Consider the following 15,553-nt stretch of genomic DNA (forward strand, 5'->3'; position numbering starts at 1 on the left):
TTGCGACACGAGCCCGCCTTTTTCTCCTATAGCTAGAGTGGGGAAGCTCCTGGAACTTGCTGGAACCTTCTAGAATAAGGGTGGGGTCTGCTTTTGCCGCCTTAAAGAGTGGTCACCTGACCTAGGGATACTTAAGGAAAGGAGGGAACATTTTTAGTCAGTTGGGGCGATGCAGACCTGGGGGAACCTACGCAGGAGTTTTAGGCGATAGGGCCTAGTCAGGGACCTATACCACTGGAAATGACAGGGCTTAGGTGCTGCCTTTTAAGTTGAGTGAGGGATCCTGAACTAGCCCACTGATCTGGCCAGCGGGAGGGGAACCCAGGGACAACCTACCAAGTCTGACCAAGAACTCTCTTCAGTCACCAACTCAACTTACCCCCCACCCCCCCCCCCCCCGAGGAAACTAACCTCCAAGGGCGCAGGAATCAACAAGCGCCGAAGAAGATCTTTTAAACTCACTACAGAACTGCTGGGGGATCAACCAGGTAACAGCGCTGTGACACCCTCGCGCTCCCTGGCCCCACCTGGTATCCCCCCACCCTTTACCCAAGCATCACCGTCGTGGGGCCTGCCCCTCTGAACTCCCCTGTCCGTGGCTGGCCCGCTGGCCCCCGCTGGGCGCCCACCCGACACCCCCAAGAACTAAGCCTGGGCCCCACGAAGCTCACCTCCCGGGGCCCGCTGCAAGTTACAGGGCCCCACCGACGCCAGCGCGTGATTGGGGATCCGACGTTCGTGCCTCCCGTGGCAGCCCTCAACAAGGAGAGGGCCGCCGGAGTCCAGCGTAGGCCTCGTTAGGCCTGAAGACACCCCGTGAAGGCCTCGTTAGGCCTGAGCCATCCAGCGGAGGTCGCGCTGGGCCCTGAAGCCGAGGTCCGTGTCACCTGACGGGGGCGGACTCCTAAACGCCGCCACCGCCGCTTCGTGATACGCCGTCCAGGCCGCGCCCCCGCAGGCCGCTCTGTCATTGACGGCTGCAGGCGCGCCTTTCCCGGAACAAGGAGGAATTCCCGGGCCCCGCGAAGTCCTCGTCGGCCCGGGCACCGCCGGAGAGCCAGCATCCATAGCGGGAGGGGCTCCGGGAGCAGTGAGCCCTCCCGCCCGGAAGCGACCGACTGCCAGCGCCAGGAGGAGACCCGACAACAAAGTAACCCCCGGGGAGGAGGGCGGAAGGCCCGAGAGAGGCCCCGAGTTTGCCCCTCCCCTGGGGGAAGCTACCGTTGGGACCCGGAGGCTCTTGCGCAGCCCAGAACCCTTGCCATCGCCCCCTCTCGCCCTCTGAGGGGCGTAGTGACTGCGCCCCGCACCAAGTACTTTGGGGGGCATAGAGACAGCGCCCCACAGTGCTTCGGTGGGAGAAGTTGTTCACCCCTGACAGTTAGCAGGCCCTCATTAGGCCAAAGGGAGGAGCGACCGCCTGGGGGGCCTAGGGTATGCCCTAAGTGAATACCAAGTTTAATACCCGGAGGAGTGGAGAGGGCTGGTTAATGGCTATGCGGAGCGCTTTTGATTAATTCAATGGTTAGCGCTTGGATTTCCGGCTGTGTGCAGTGCCCTGATTAAATGCTGTGCTGTAATGCCCCACGGGAATGCTCTGATCAAATGTCATGGTTAGCGCTGTGCTTCAATGCCCAGTTTAGCGCTGTAATGAACTGCAATGTTTACTGCTCTAATGAAATGCCCCGTTTAGCTTGTAATGAACTGCAATGTTTACTGCTCTAAGGAAATGCCCAGTTTAGCGCTGTAATGAATTGCAATGTTTTACGCTCTAATGCAATGCCCAGTCTAGCGCTGTAATGCAATGCCCTGTGTAATGCTCTAATGAATAGCCCTGTGCAGCGCTTTGCGTATATGCCGTGTTTGACGCTCTCAGGAATCACCAGGTGCAACGTTTTGATTCTATGCCATGTTTGACGTTTTAATGAACTGCCAAATCTATTCTGGATGAAATGCTTCAATCCTAATGTTAGTCTAGATAAAGCTGATTGGTTTTATTCAACCTACTGGTGTGGTGTCAATTATTGCATGGGTTTCCTGTCTCAGTGGATGTGTGTGCTGTATGGTCACTTTACACGTAAGCCTTTGGGTGCCTACCTGCTCGCGCCACGCTACCCCCATAGGGCCTGGTGGCACCCGGTCCTACAATAGTAAATCCATTTTGAATGGTAGTCAATTGCGACGATGCAATACCTTTTGTCCGATGGAAGTAAGGAGAAGGGTCCTGAAAAATCTATAGCAATTTTATCCCTAGGGAGGTCTGGAAATGACACTGGGAATAAAGGTTTTTTGATCGTTTTCCAATGTTTATCAGCTACTATGCAGGTGAGACAATTCTCTATGAACAAGCTTACTTGTTTATCCAAACTTGGCCACCAATAAATGCTCCTAAGTTTTTTACAAGTTGCCGAGATACCTAAGTGACCTTCATGGACACAATTTATGAGTTTGTCTCTCAAAGAAGTTGGAGGAATGAAAAGACCATTTCTGAGGCAGACTCCATTATCGAATGAGAGTTCTTCACTGATTTGTGCAAAGGACTTAAGTTCGTTATCAAGGTTTTTAAGACCGGGCCATTTAGTTTTAATGTAAGTTTCAACTTTTTTAAGGGATTCATCAAGTGACATAGCAGATGCCCACTCATCTTGTGAAATTTTGTCAGAAAACGTGGCAATGGCATCTATTAGACCAACGACACAATCCTTAGAAAAATTGTCTTCGCCTTCAATACAATCAGGAAGAGGAATACGAGAGAGACAGTCTGCCCGTACATTTTTCCCTCCCTGGATATACTTTATGGTGAGATTGTACTCCTGTAATTTGGAAAGAAGTTTTACTAATCTAGCAGAGGATTCTCCTAAGCCATTTCCAGAAAGTAAAGAGACTAATGGTTTATGGTCAGTAAAAATTTCACAAGGAATGCCCCAAATGTAAGTCTTAAATTTTTGGACGGCCCATACAATGGCAAGTGCTTCCCGTTCGATAGTACTATAGTTGCATTTGGTGGATGTTAACGCACGAGATGCAAAAGCAATAGTACTCTCTTTCCCATCGACCCACTGGCCAAATACTGCACCGAGATCTTTTTGGCTAGCATCCACACACATAAAAGGGCTGGCATTTGGGACAAAAGGATGTAGTGCTGGTGCATTTATGACTAATGACTTTACTCTATTGAAACATTCTTGAAGTGTGTCATTCCATGTGAATTTACAACCTTTCTTGAGTAGGGACCTCAATGTTTGTATTATTTGTGCATAGCCAGGCACAAATCTAGCATAATACTCACAAAGGCCAAGGAAAGAACGCAATGCGTCTTTATTAGTAGGAGGGGGATCGTTACGTATGACTTCAGTGTTGCATAATTTTGGATTGATGCCTTCGTTAGAAATCAGATGGCCCAAGTATTCAACTTCACAAACTAATAGTTTGCATTTATTGGCTTTGATGGTCATGCCTTTATCTTGCAAAATTGTGAATACTTTTTTGAGGATAAGTATGTGTTCTTCTTTGGTTTCTGTGTGGTCTAAAATGTCATCTTGAAATGCTTGCACCTGATTAAGTTCGCTAAAATGTTTATCCATAAGTTTTTGGAAGACACTCGCAGCGGATGCGGGGCCAAACGGCAATCTTAAGTATTTGAAGGCACCGAAGGGCGTCACAAAAGCAGCGAGTGGTTGAGAATTTGGTGAAAGTTGGATTTGATGGTATGCAGAATACAAATCAATAGTAGAGAAAAACTTGGATTTGCCAATATTGGCCAACATTTCGTGGATGTGCGGTAAAGGATGGCAATCTACAAGGATATTTTGGTTAAGAGATCTAAGATCAACACATAACCTAAGATCGCCAGTCTTTTTTTCCCGCAAAACTACCGGAGAAATCCATTCAGAGGCATATAGCGGGGCAATGATGCCTTCAGAATGTAGGTTGGATAGTAGGGTTTTGAAATCATCTCTTACACTGAGGGGAATGGGCCTTACTTTGTGGACTATGGGAATAGCATTTTTTTTTTAAAGTACAATGGTATGTTCAAAGCCTTTGACAGTACCCACAGAATTCTTAAATACATTGGGAAAGGATTGCGCAAATTTATCAATGACAGAATCTTGATAACAGATGGATAGTATGTTGGATGGTAAATAACCTAATACGATGGGAGGATCTTGACCAGGACGCAGGATAATACCTAATAGAGCAAGGTCCCTCCAACCGATGATGTCACTGCCTTTGACAGCAACATACATTTTGGTTTTGATTGATCTACCTAAACACATGAGTGTGTTCAAAAAATAACCCACTAAATCAATATCTTGTTCCCCAAATGCTTTAGGGTTGATGTCAGGAGGGATTAGCGGAGGGTTATTAGGCCACAATTTGTAGAATGTAATATCCGTAAGAATGGTGACTGGGGCACCTGAATCTGCCATGGCTAAAATAACTTTGTTATCAATAAAAATGTCAACAAATGGCCCTTTGATGGGCTTATCAAAACACTCAGGTACATCAATAGTGACTACAATATTGGTGAATTGAGAAGTGCAGTCTTGAACTTCAGGAGAATCAACAGTAACATTAGCAATTCTGATTTTCCCAGGGTTGCTGTTGGGGTTATTGAGTGTGGTATTTGATCTTTTGTTACAAACATTTTGAAAATGTCCAAATTTCTGACATTTAACACATCTTTTCCCTATGGTGGGACAAGAGGGATTGTTTTCAATGTGCTTTCTAGATCCACATCGGAAACAAATTAACTGCGGTCTCGAAGGTTCGTTTTTAATATATCTTCCCTCAGAATTTTGTTTAGGATTTATAGCACAAATGGTGTTTTCTTCAGAAACAAAATTCATAGTTTGAGGAATAGTCGGTTGGGGATTGTTTAGCGTAGAGAACTGAAGAGGTTGGACACTGGACAAAACTTTGGATGTAACGATCGACCTCTCGATACTTTTTGCGATGTCGATTGTTTCGGCCAAAGTAGGATTGCAAGATGTGAGTAACCGTTCTTGTATTTTCTTTGAAAAACAATAAAATACAAATTGATCTCTTATATATGTGTCAACATTAGCACCAAAATCACATTTCTCGGCTAGAACTCTCAAACTTGCAATATAATCTTCTACTGATTCGTCTGAAGATTGTTTGCACATTGCAAAATTAAATCTTTCTAGGAGTACGCTTGTAGAGTCTGAATATTGTTTCCCCATGCATAGTTTAGCCTCAATAAAAACGTTTCAAGTAGCATCTTCGGACACAGGTGCGGGGAAATATGGAAGATTTTCAAATACTCTCCGTCCAGCAGCACCCAAATGATTAACAGTGCTAATTTCCTTGTGGGTGTGTAACCATCAGCATCAATTGCAGTTAGGTCGTTTTCAAAATCTTTTAGCCATTCTGCCCATTTTATTTCTGGTTTCCCTGGTTTCTGTAGGAAAGGTGCAGGTTGAATGACTCCTTGGGCAGTTGCCATGAAGATATTAGTTGTGATGTGTTACTGTAGTTGAAAGGTTGAACAATAAAAATGAAATAAGCAGTAAGGTAGCTGTTAGACACATATGTGTTTAAAAAATGAAATATGTTGCCTTGAGTTTTGGACAATAGACACAAACTGGAACAAAACAGAAACGGGTGTGTGAATCACCGAAGAGGGTGTCACACGGTCGCTTTGTATGAAGACCAGAATGAAATTCGTAAGAAGAAATGCAGATGTGTGAATCACCAAACCAGAAGTCACACGAACATTTAGCTTGACTTCAGAACTGACACAAGATGCCCGCTGACGCGTGACATCAGCACGCTCCCATGATTCTCTGCGCTTTTGCATGAATGCGCTAGATCAATCTTCAGCACTCTGTGCCGGTGACGTGAGAATGGAGTCTACAGCTCGCCGCAAGGCACGCTCTCGAGACACGCTCTCGTGGCCGTGAAGAAGCTTGAAGCAATGAGCGCGAGCGTTGACGTTACGAAGTTGGCGGTGAGGAGTTGACTTTTAAAATCTTATGCGCGCATTAAATAAGTGCGAGAATCAGACTTTAGCAGAAGCGGCGCTAAACACAAAATATGTCCTCAACATTAACGCCAAGCGTCTGACCCACCTCAAAGTGCACAGTTCCGGTGGGCTGAGACGAACAAGTAAAAGCCGGTGGGCTCCAGCAGATCAACTCCGATAAGTTCCACGATAGGCAGACCCCACTCCTGGTACCAAAATGTAGTACGTGTAAACAGGAAAACACGATCCAGAGTCCAGTTTGTTGCTTAGTGGGGAATGAGGTTTATTCTCAAGTAAGTAAGAAGGGAGCCCACGGCAGAGGACCTGAAAGGTGTCTAGTCAAACAACAACTGTCGTGGGGAACAGAACTCAGAATGAGATGAGCTTAAGGTTCTACAAACGGAATGTATATAATTAAAGGAACAGGTGAGGATGAAAACCATGTGATAACCATGAACTATAAATAACATAAGGCATACTACAGTAAGGTTTAGCCCATGCCCCAAATAAGGTGTCTGTCAAGGCCTCTTTAGGTTTTAGATATTTGTTTTAATATTTTCATATGAAAAGAAGGTGATACAATAACTAACCACCTACATCCACTGGCCGGTGGCGAAACATCAATTGGCAGGATGTACATTCATCACAAGGGAAAGGAGCAAGAAAGGAAATGAATGAAGAGGGGTGGGGGTAAAGGGTTCAGTGCAAAGAGACAATGTTATTCCGGGCCTGAACTGGCAACTTTGTGTGCAAAGGTGGTCTCAAACGGATCAGTGTGTGTCAGGATCGTCTGCTGGGGGTTAAGCGGAGTATCCACAGGTAGCATGGGCAGGACAGTTCCCGGAATTCTGCAGAAAGTTATTTAAGACCAGGTTGACACATTTTATCAAATTGGGGGAGGCAGTGCGTGGCTACTGCAGTTAGCTTTTTGATCCCCAATATTTCCCATAATTTGTGTACCCAGTTTAAATGTGTAGGTATGTTCTCAGTGTCCCATCTAGTAAGAAGGATTTGCTTGGCCGCGCCCAATGCTAAGGTAATCGCTCGACCTCTACTGGACTGCAACGGGTAAGTAAGTGGGTTGGGGAGACCCAGGAGGACATAACAATAAAACCTAGGAATGTCAGTATCAAAAATGGCATTTACTGCATCCAGCAACCCCCCCCCCCAAAGACTCCAGTCTGAGGCATCGCCATAGTAGGTGGGTAAGGGTGCCCTGTTGGCCACATTGACGCCAGCAGCTACCACTTCGGGTGGGGCCCCAAGTGGCGATCCTAGCCGGGGGGGGGGGGTTACCAATAATACACACTCTTTAAAAACATTTCTTTACTAGTGGTGTTAACAGCTGAGGTTTGTGCGCGATGTAGAATATCGTTCCACTCAGTCTGTAAATGGGTGCCCACATTCCCCCTCCATCTGGCCCGTGTAGTCTATTACAAAGGAGTCTGGGGTATGACGAGAAAGACAAAAATATTGGACATGATCGGGCTGGTGTGTCATAAAATTCTAGTTTAAAGCCTAGGATGGTCCCTAGGACCCAAGGATCCTAGGTAATCTGCCTCCAATTGCCTGGGAACAATCCCACGCTTCCCCTTGAAGGTGACTTCAGAAAAAGGTATATGTTTTAGCATTATATCTGGTGTCTTGAATTGCTCCTTGTGCTCCTCTGAGATTGCCCTGGTGGAAGCAGGGACTGCCTCTGCTGGGGACTGCTGGCTCTCCATGCCATGCACCCCTGCCTCTGGGGTAGTATCCTTTTTGAGAGCCTTGAAAGGATCCCCACCCTGACGCACGCCTCCAAAGCACCCAGCCCTGCCAAAAAGGCTTCTCCTAAATACTTTTTATTTGACGTATGGGCTTATTCAGTGAGGAACACGTGGATCAAAACCTTGTGAGTTCTTGAACAAATGAGACCCCATAAATAACTATCCTGGATGGCTTCAGAGGGGGCCAAATCATTAAGCTTCGGTCTATTCTCATAAGACCAGATCTCTGTGGAAATATTGCAGTTGGTGTTTGTCAGCTGGCAAACAGCTCTCTACACTCAACCCACTAGAACATCCGGGTCCTCAGGGGAGTTAGATTATTTGGCATGGAATGCTAATTCTAATATCTGCGTCAATGAACCAGACATGTCAGGAGCATGTCCTGGCAGTTACGCCATGCCCAGTCTAGGCCGTTGCATACTTTCTCATAAAGCGGACCATGGTAGTGATAAAAGTGGGTTATGCACAACCTTACCTACCAGATCTTGGCAAGGGCATTCTGCTCCAAGGTGAACACGGACTTCCTGATACACATACACACACTTACAAACCTATCATATATGTGTGTATATATATGCACAAACACACATACGTTGACAAGCCTTTTGGGTGTGTGTGTGTGTGTGTGTGTGTGTGTATCTGTATATATGTGCACATATTTACAAGGCTATGCAAAAAAAGAGACAGGCCAGATATAAAAAATAAAGACTAAAGGCTTTAGTCCTACTTTTATGTCTGGGCTGTCCAGGGTTTTGCTTCTCAAAATCTGGTCATCCTAAAGTAGTCCCACTGACTCCTCAGAGGCAAAGTCGGTGTCGGAGAAGGCCTATGTTCACAATAATGATTGTGCTGCTGCGCACAGAAACAGGAGTATGCCACAAGATAAATAAATCAGTTCATTAGATGCAGTAGATTACTAAATAACTATCAGCACTGACATTATTAACCGCCAATCGCTGGAAACACTTCAACAGTAATAACGCAATATTCAATCATCACATAAACTCATAAAATGTACTTATCTGAGTGCAAAGCAGCAAAAGGGACACAAAATGGAGCCATTGTTACTTATAATTGTTGCTCTGTTGTGATTGGGGCATGAGCTATGTGAGGTAGGAGGGTTACATGGGTAATGTAGTTTTGTTTATTTAAATGCGATTGGCTGCTGAAATTAAAAAGTAAAGAAAAGAGAAGACTTATTGGAGCCTCCGATACTGACATAGAATTTTGTGATATCTTGGCGTGTATGGGTCCTCCAGTTAATATCTTCCTTTCTTAAGTAACAATAAGCTGCACGTAATTTTGTAGTGCAACTGGGTTCGAGAAGAAAAGCTTAACTTGGTACAGAGTCAACAGTTCACGTCTAGTGAAAAGGGGCTAGAATAAAGGTGCATCTACTGAGATAGCGCTGTAGCAAGTGACTTCAGCTGTCTCTTGTTGATGCGAAGCATGGGGCCCTCCCTACAATCAGTGCGTAGACCTAATGGCGCCTCCGTTCACTTTACGGTGTGGTGAAGTGGAGGGACTCCAACGCGCATGCTTTCTGAGCCAGAATGCCGTCCCCTGTACCAGTGGAGCGCTTCCTCTCGCGGGAATTCTCGCCATCGGTGGAGCTGCGGGCCTACAGCAGCAGCCCGCTCGCGCTCTCCCGCAAGGGCGGTCCCCTATCCATATCCTCCTCCGATGGCCGGGAGCGCCGCCTGCCCCCACGCCTGGCTTGGTGCTCCATCAACTGGTCCGAGGTGTCGCTGTTGGAACCTTTAGGGGCCGGAGGTTTTGGCCTCGTCTACCGAGCAACTTATCGCGGCGAAACTGTAGCCGTGAAGAAGGTGAAGCGCTCTGCAAAAAACCGGCTGGCCTCCAGACGGAGCTTCTGGGCCGAGCTGAACGTGGCGCAGCTGCCCCGCCACGATAACCTAGTGCGGGTGCTGGCGGCCGGCCCCTGCGGCCCGGAGGATCCCGATAACCTGGGCGCTGTCATCATGGAGTACACGGGCAGCTGCACCTTGCACCACGCCATCTATAGTAATCAAAACCCCGGAATGGCCTACGGTGAAGACGGACAACCATGGGAAATCGGTACTGGCGCCGCCAGCTGCCTCAGTTACGCCCGCGATGTGGCCCGCGGCCTGACCTTCTTGCACTCGCACAGCATAGTCCACCTGGACCTGAAGCCCGCCAACGTGCTGCTAGCTCGGCACGGCCTCTACACCTGCTGCAAGATCGGCGACTTCGGCTGCTCGCTGCGCCTGCAGCGCCGCGAGGCCCGCGCTCAACCCGCCGATGCGTGTCAGATTGGCGGCACCTACACGCACCGCGCTCCCGAGCTACTGCGCGGCCTGCCACCCACCCGCAAGTCCGACATTTACTCCTTCGCCATCACCTTGTGGCAGATGGTGAGCCGCGAGACGCCCTTCACCGGCGTGGAGAGACAGTGCGTGCTCTATGCCGTGGTGGCCTATCACCTGCGGCCGCCCCTTACCGGGCCCGCCTTCAGCGGCCCCGGGGCCCAAGGAGCCCCATTCAAAGGCATCATCGAGCGCTGCTGGGGGGCGAAGCCCGAGGAGAGGCCGGGGGCCAAAGAGCTCCTTGAGGAGCTCAACAGCATACATGGCCCTGGACTGTATGGGCCGAATTTGGGCCTTTGACCCTCCTGGCTTATACGACTAGACTGACATTACTAGACTGACATTGCTCTCTTGGCTTACAAGCAGTTCCTGAGCAACTGTTGTGACACTGCATAGACATTTCTCGAGGCCTTTGTAAAACATATATCATTGTTAAATAATATCTGCAGATTAATATATTTTATTTATTTTTATTCATGGTTGTATTCGACGTTTACTGTCACACTTTTTTTTTGTTGCATTTTTTTTGTTTTGTTTTTTTTTTCGTATTTTTTTCTGACTAGAACCAAGAGGGTGAAGAACAACCTTGTATTAATAATAAAAAAAAAAAGACACTGAAACGTGTTCTTACTAGCCTTTATCCGTAGTCAATCAACCATTTTCTCATCAGGCAAAAGGACCTTTGTGTACAGAGAGCTTCACAAAATACCTTTATATTTGTCCTTCCGAATAGGAAGAAAAACAACATAGGCCCGGCCCATCTTTTCTTGTCAAATGATCAGTTCATGCTCTTACCCTGACATCGTATTGATTTTGGGGGCCCCTGTGTGGACAACTTTGTATTAATAGTTTTCAACTCTTTCACACCCACCTGGGCCTAAGCAAGATTGAATTGCATGTTAACATTTTAGAAGCCATGAAAGAAGACTGATTTAGTTAGGGAAATAAATTACAGACTTTGTTCAATGTACAGCCAGCACTGTGGCATTATGGGTGACAGTTCAATATCAATACAAAACAAGAGGCTTTCAGAGATGGTGTATTTGGCCTCACTGGCACTAAAAGTGGCCGCTCTCTCATCTAGTACAAATGATACCTTTCTCAGGCACTAGCATGCCCTTCTCACAGGTACTAAATGGGGCTGAAATCTCTGACTTTACAGATGCAGCACTCCCAAGAACTACACAAGACTGTGTTCTTAGACCCTACAGACTGCAGCAGTGTTGAGCACCATAGATGGCTGTGCTCTCTATCACTAGAGATGGCTGCACTCTAAGGCAGTAAAGCTAGCTGCACACAGGACAGATAAGGTGTTGGGTTTAATTTAATATTTTATTCCTATCTGAACAAAATTGAGGGCATATCTCCTTGATTATGGTTCTGTGAAAAGATTAGCATATTCAGTTTTACACAATCTGTGATGCAATCACAGTGAAAAATGACGGGACCAGTGTAACTGAAATGAAGGTCCAGCAACTATGGTATAACTGCCACCCAAAGTAAAGTTTTAATTAAAGAGGGTTTCTGACAAATAGTTGCTGAGCTTTATTTTGCATTCATTAAAGACTTTATCTGCTATATCCTCATTGCAGTTGCTCAGTAAAAGCTTCCCCACTTGTGAAATGCCAAAATGAAGTTTAGTTCCCGACAATGGTGATGTAGTTGCATGACCTTTCTATTTCAAGGCATATGTAATCCCAGTACAAAAATATTATTAAAGGGCCACTTGGTCCAAAAAACTGTAGGTTAAAGAGAAACAACTCATCACTTTCTCGTTTCCAGCTATCATGGTTTTTGATTTGGAGTCGGGGATGTTGAATTTCAATAGCCTGACACCCTGGACATATTGTTTGGGGTCAAGGGCAACACGTTTTCATGTGTATTTTCTCCTTGGGGCAAGTAGGCTCAATCCCCTGCCGCACAAACCCTTTGGCTGCCAGTTTGCAGTACCACATTATGAATCGGGGAAGGGCATGGAAGGTAATATTTTTGCCTAATTAATGCTGTTCAAACTTGTATTTATGGTTGATTCAATTGAAAGCCTTTATTATTCGGGTGAGCACTCTAAGTAAATGTTATAAGATCCAACTACACTACTGACAGTGGTTCCAGTATAAACATTTTACACACATCTTCAAAGTTTAGCAATATGAAGGTATTTAGTAATATGAAGGCTCCCAGAATGCTCTCTGATTTGATGCAAATATTTACAGAAGCTTGATAGCAAGATTGATGATTCTTTGCTTTCAAAATCAAATGTTCTTAAAAAAATGAAAGCAGGAAAAAAACATTATGCGAAACTACTGTAAAATTTCAGGTACCGTTTCTTTGTAGCATGATTTAGTAACGTGTTGATACATGCTAGTATTTCCCAAAAATATTTATAATGGAAAATCAGTGCAACCAGTTTCAATAAGTTTATGGGAAACAAAAAACAAGCATTGGCACAGCCAGTAGGTCTGAAATAGGTGGTCACCTTTTTTGTTTTGTCGATGTGACTTGTGGCACGGTTTTTGTAAAACCTGATTGGTGTGTGCGCTGCCGGGCCCTCCCCATTATAACAAACATTGGCAGAAACAAAAATTGTTTTTTGGTCTTAAAAAGCACACACTGTCACAGTAGTAACTGGCTCTGAACAAAACTACTTTGAGTGCTGATACGCTCCTTGTGAAAGAGCAGAATGCCGTCCATCACAGTTAAGCCAGCCGATACAGAGGTAGAGGGACAGAATTTTAATTAACACAAAAGGTCACGGTCAGCGCCAGTCCAAATTAGGGGCCCAATTAAAGAAAGTCTCAAAAGCGCACCCATGGAAGAAGAAGAACTTTATTGTTTAGTTAGTTAAAACCATAACAATTTTGCATATATCAAATATCATACATTATAAAGCTTAAAATCATTTCAGCATTAAGTGTAAAACTTAATACGCAGTGTTCAAAAACAGCAAATGGAAATTAATTCAGTTTTAAAATTTATCATACATATGTAACTAGCATAAGACGTTGTTCTGACTTCCTAATTTTTTGCAAGCTCTGCATAATAAAAAGTACCAATAAAATGCATTCATATTGAAACTCAATTACCTATACCAAGCTGACTTACTTTCTATCTTGCTGTATTTTAAACATGTATAGGTCTCTGTATCCCATTACTACCAGATTGACCGGTTGATGCCCCTAAAAAAGAGTCCAACGCGTTGGGTCGACTTTAAGTGATAATAGATTGTGCAGTCTTCCTTTCCATACAATGGTAATTTAACAAATGGAGGTGGAATTATGTTTCTCCCCCACTGAGGTAACCTTATAAAATGGCCTTGGCTTTCACAGCTTGATCTGGGCACGGAGGAACTTTATCAATTTACAGGTAATTTGGGGGTCAGATAGGTCTGGTCCTCTAATAACGGAAGACCTGCAGGTTCTTATTCCTCTGTCCAGGAAGGCTCTCCTTAATAAAGTGGCTTGTGCTGGTTGTAGCTTCTTACACTGACATAAGATTAATAAAGTCTTCTTTTTGACTGCCGCAAAGACTGCACACATTTGAGTCAATATTTTTCCAGTGTGGCTCATCTGCCAATGAAGGGGACCTTCTGAACCGCAGTGCCATTAGTTGTCTTTTTAGTTGGATAGAAAATGTGTAGTCTAAATAAGCTGCTGGTTTCAGGACTTTGTAGTTATTGATAACCATCCATGCATGAGATTTTTGGGTGAAAATGCGCTTATCCAGTATTAACGAGTGACATTTTGAAGCTTTATTTAGCGCTAGCTTAAATGTTGGCAAGGGCATATTTTTGTTCCAGGGATTCAAAGTGTCGGTCGTTTTAATCGAATTGTACAAAATTGATTAAACTGCAATATATGTTTTTTAATTATTGTCAAGTTCCGATCTTAGGGCCTCATTTAAGCTTATACTCTCTGAGTTTTGTTTTATCCGGTACCACATATTTATAGAGGTATAAAGTCTGCCCAATAATTCATACACTCAATTTCCAAACACATTTGTGCTGGTGAAGCAGTCCTGGGAAGTTATAAAACCTTTCTGTAGATACTTGTCATTAATTTATTAAGAAGGATAGAATTGTTCCCATGCATGGCGGCACTAGCATAGGTTAAGGTTGGAAGGATTTTGGCGGCGATTACCGAGAGCAACAGCCTTAGTGATGGTCCCTCTGATTTCTTTACTAGCGATTTACACGCAAATGTTAGAGCACCTGCTCGCCGTGTCATATAATTTTTCTGCTCACAATGGGATAGTTTGCTGTCTATATAATATCCCAAATACTGATAGCTGGATACGTTCTCCAAAAGGTTGCCTTCTAGCCAAATGTTGTGATGCGGTGCTAGCCGGTTGCTTATCATAGATTTGGTTTTAGATGTATTGATTTCCAATTTGTTAATTGACAAACATTTGGAGAGTTTGGTTAATAATCTGGTCAGATCAGCTTTAGTTAAACTTAAACGGATGATGTTGTCTTCATAGGCAAGGCAAGAGAGCAGAAGTTGACCTAAGTGCGGCAAGTGGGAATTCATTTTGTTACGTTTTTCCAACAAATCACCTATGAACGGATTGAACAGGTACGGGGCCAACGCACAACCCTGCTTCAGACCCATGGTCGTATACACTTTTCTTGAGTCTGGAGCCGTCTCAGAGTTTTATTCTGACCCAAGTGTCTGTGTAAAATAGCATTAAGCCCCTTAGAATTCTTTCAGGTATATTGCAGGCTTTTAATTTGGTCCACAAAAGTTTCCGATCCACACTGTCAAAGGCAGCTTTTAGGTTGATAAAACAGAGATTCAGATTCTGTTTTATTCTCTTGTATTTCTCTGCTATTAGAGAGATTGATAGAATGTTTGCAATGGTTCCGATCCCCTTTCTGAAGCCTGTTTGATTTTTTGGGGGATCAAGTGGAGTTCTTCTGACTAGTAGACCAGATCTTCGAGGATCAACGAGGCAAAATATTTAGTTTCTAAATCCAGTAGTGCAATTAGCCTATAATTTGAAGTATTGGTTCTATCTCCTCCCTTGTTTATGTGTGCAATAATTTATCCTTGCCAATTGTCGGGATTTGGTTTTTAATCTCCACTTCAGCATACAGCTTCTTTAAATAAATGCTCCAGAATTCAGTGTCATGTTTAAAGGTGGCTTTCGGGATGCCATTGGGTCCTGGCGCTCCGTCACCTTTACCTTTTGTTTATGTACTTTGTAACCATGGTACATGTCCTTGCATTGTGTGCAGCTATAGGGCTTTCGTGAATTCCCAAGAATGTACAAGAAATAGGGCAAGAAATAGTACTCATAGAAAATGTTTGTGAACTGCATTTTAGCATGAGTAAATTTGCATGTGTAGATTTGCTCATGCGAAAATCTGTGTTTGCAAATTCAATCTCCCTCCAACCACTTTTTCTTAATTCTGGAAGAAGGTTTACCTCTGCCATTATCAGGAGTAAATTTCC

General features: G+C 44.7%; 1 protein-coding gene across 1 annotated transcript; it reads left to right on the forward strand.

The window, feature by feature from the left end:
• Positions 1-9,168: 9,168 nt before the first annotated feature.
• MOS (MOS proto-oncogene, serine/threonine kinase) lies at positions 9,169-13,694 on the forward strand. Its single transcript, XM_085605602.1, has one exon. It carries the CDS (start codon positions 9,309-9,311, stop codon positions 10,401-10,403), a length of 1,095 nt encoding a protein of 364 aa, XP_085461728.1. The 5' UTR covers positions 9,169-9,308; the 3' UTR covers positions 10,404-13,694.
• The last annotated feature ends 1,859 nt before the right edge of the window (positions 13,695-15,553 follow it).

Source organism: Triturus cristatus, chromosome 5_1 (assembly GCF_964204655.1).
Source record: "Triturus cristatus chromosome 5_1, aTriCri1.1, whole genome shotgun sequence".
NCBI lineage: Eukaryota > Metazoa > Chordata > Amphibia > Caudata > Salamandridae > Triturus > Triturus cristatus.